Consider the following 2263-nt stretch of genomic DNA (forward strand, 5'->3'; position numbering starts at 1 on the left):
GGTTGTTGTGGCCACAGTGCAGGACCCGGCCCTTGGCCCAAGGGACAACAACCTGCTCTGATCCCCTTGTTGTGTTCGTGGGTTCACCAGCACATGGCACAACTGGTGACATCTGTGACACACCTCAGTTCAGGGAGCACTGTCTGCTGGGCTCTGGCAGTGCCCTCCAGGCAGCTCCTCCTTGCCCTCAGCCACCCAAAGCAGATGCAAAGCAGCACCCTCAGCACCCACAGGGGCTCAGGGGGATGCCACGAGCCTGCACAGCACCAAGAAATGCAGCAGCAGAGTTTGGCTGCTCCTCCTGCCTGCAGAGGCTGGGTCAGCCCTGGAGAGGAGCAGCCCCAGCTGCTGTGTCTGTGCTGGGCTTGGAGCTGCTCCCGGGGCAGCTGCTGCAGGCAAGGGAAGGGTTTGAGGCTTTTGGGGGTGCAAGCCCAGCCACAGCCCCCTCCTTGCTGCTCCTCCTCTTTCCCTGCCAGCACAGGGCTTTGACAGCACACACAGAAAATCACATCAGATGGCCACAGCAATGCAAAAATATGCCAAAAAACCCCAACCCCAGAGCTTATGTAAGCGTGGAAGGTACAGAGATCAGTAATGGAAAAATCCTGCATGTCACTGTGATGGGAAGGACTGATTGGATCAGCACTGCAGGAGCAGAGTTTAGGGAATGTGCTCCACCCTCTGTCAGTGGCTCAGGATCTGCCTCCTGCCCATACCTGCCCTGCAACCAGGGGACAGGGCTGGCATTCCCTGTGCCAGGGCTGGCATTCCCTGTGCCAGGACTCGCAGCCTGGTCAGGCACCAGCTCACCTCAGGCTGGGCTAATCTGAGTGATTTTTTGCCAACAGCAGCTGGTTTTCCTCAGGGGCCATCCAGCCCTTCCCAACCCATTCACAAGTCTCACAGACCACAGGACCCAAACACAACTTCTCTGTTCCCAGTGAAGCCAATCCCTTATTCCTGCCACTCCTGTCCTACCTCCTCCCCTGTAACTCATTCCCTCTTACCCGTGGCAGCTTGGTTTCTTCTCTCCAAGCCTTTAGAGGAGAATGTCACAAACACCTTTGGAAAGAAATCCTACTACCTGTGGACCAGACCACCAGCATCCCCAGTCCCTGACTCATTCCAGACCCAGCAGCAGGACTATGGTCCAGCCCATTGACCAGAGAGTGTCATGTCTGTGTAACTATTTACTCAAAGGAGACTTTCAAAAATCCTTGGTGCAAAAATTATGACAGTTCAGAAGCCAAACCCTGCACAGTAGCTCTGGTAACATCTGGCAGCTTAAAAGAAACAGAAAAAAAAAGAAGGAGGGGAAAAGAAAAATTTTGGCTTTGCCCTCAGTGTGCTTTGCCATGGTCTGCAGTTCTACCCTGCTGGAAGGTGCTGCTTCTTCTGAGCTCTGACTCCTTCAGAGCACTGTTACATGGAATATTTAATAGTGTCTTTGAAAAAAAAGCCCAAAACATTATGAGTCATAAATACTACATGATCCCAACCAGAGCTATTTTCATCAGAAATGGACCTTTTGGATGATCTTCAGCACTTACCCAGGGATGTAATAGGGGTTTCTGGGGAAGATGTTGTTCCCCCTGGAGGCTGCCATGGTGATGTTACCTCTGGTGGTGGTGGAGGGGGGAAGGAGACACAGCCTGACGTGGTCTCCAGGGGAACCTCTGTGATGTCAGCACCTGACAGAGCTCCATCTGCAGCACAGAACTCCTCAGGTTCTCCTGGACACAGCTCTTTGTTCCCCCACCTGGAAGCTCTGGATGAGCACAGCGGTTTCATGGTGCTTCTCAGGTGTCCTGAGGGCTCAGAGCCCTGGGGACAGTGGGGTCAGATGTTCCCTGTAAGCAGCCCCAGCACAGATACGTGTCCATGGTGTGGTTCATGGCCAGCACAGACCCAGGAGAGCCTGGCTGTGCCTGCCTGGCCAGGCCAGCACTGCCCACAGCTCCTGCTGCAGGTGCTCCCACCACAGAAAATCCAGGCACCGGTTCAGGGATTCAGGGGGAGGCTCAACCCTCCTCTCCCTGCTCTTCAGTGCCCTCCCAGGTCTGGCTGTTGGAGGATGTGATCCTTCCCTGCCAGTTCCATGCAGGATAAAGGCTGTTCCAGTCCCAGTGTTGTACGGTCACGTTGTCTGGTGTGTGCTGGGTTTCTCCCCCTTCACCTGAAGAACACGGGGCTCCTGTTCACTGAACAGCCCAGAACCCTACAATGGTTTGGAAGGGAGCATAAAAACCATCTTGTTTTAACT

General features: G+C 54.3%; 1 protein-coding gene across 2 annotated transcripts in view; it reads right to left on the reverse strand.

Moving 5' to 3' along the window:
- The window catches only part of FAM166A (family with sequence similarity 166 member A), a 15050-nt gene extending 13370 nt beyond the window's left edge, over window positions 1–1680 (reverse strand). For both annotated transcript variants that reach the window (XM_025895260.1, XM_018074247.1), the window contains exon 1: window positions 1551–1680. In XM_025895260.1, the coding sequence (XP_025751045.1) occupies window positions 1551–1606 (56 nt within the window). In that variant the 5' untranslated portion in view covers window positions 1607–1680. The remainder of the gene's footprint in view (window positions 1–1550) is intronic.
- Between the last annotated feature and the right edge of the window lie 583 nt (window positions 1681–2263).

The sequence above is a fragment of the Manacus vitellinus genome, unplaced genomic scaffold, assembly GCF_001715985.3.
Source record: "Manacus vitellinus isolate BGI_N305 unplaced genomic scaffold, ASM171598v3 scaffold_27_pilon, whole genome shotgun sequence".
Lineage (NCBI taxonomy): Eukaryota > Metazoa > Chordata > Aves > Passeriformes > Pipridae > Manacus > Manacus vitellinus.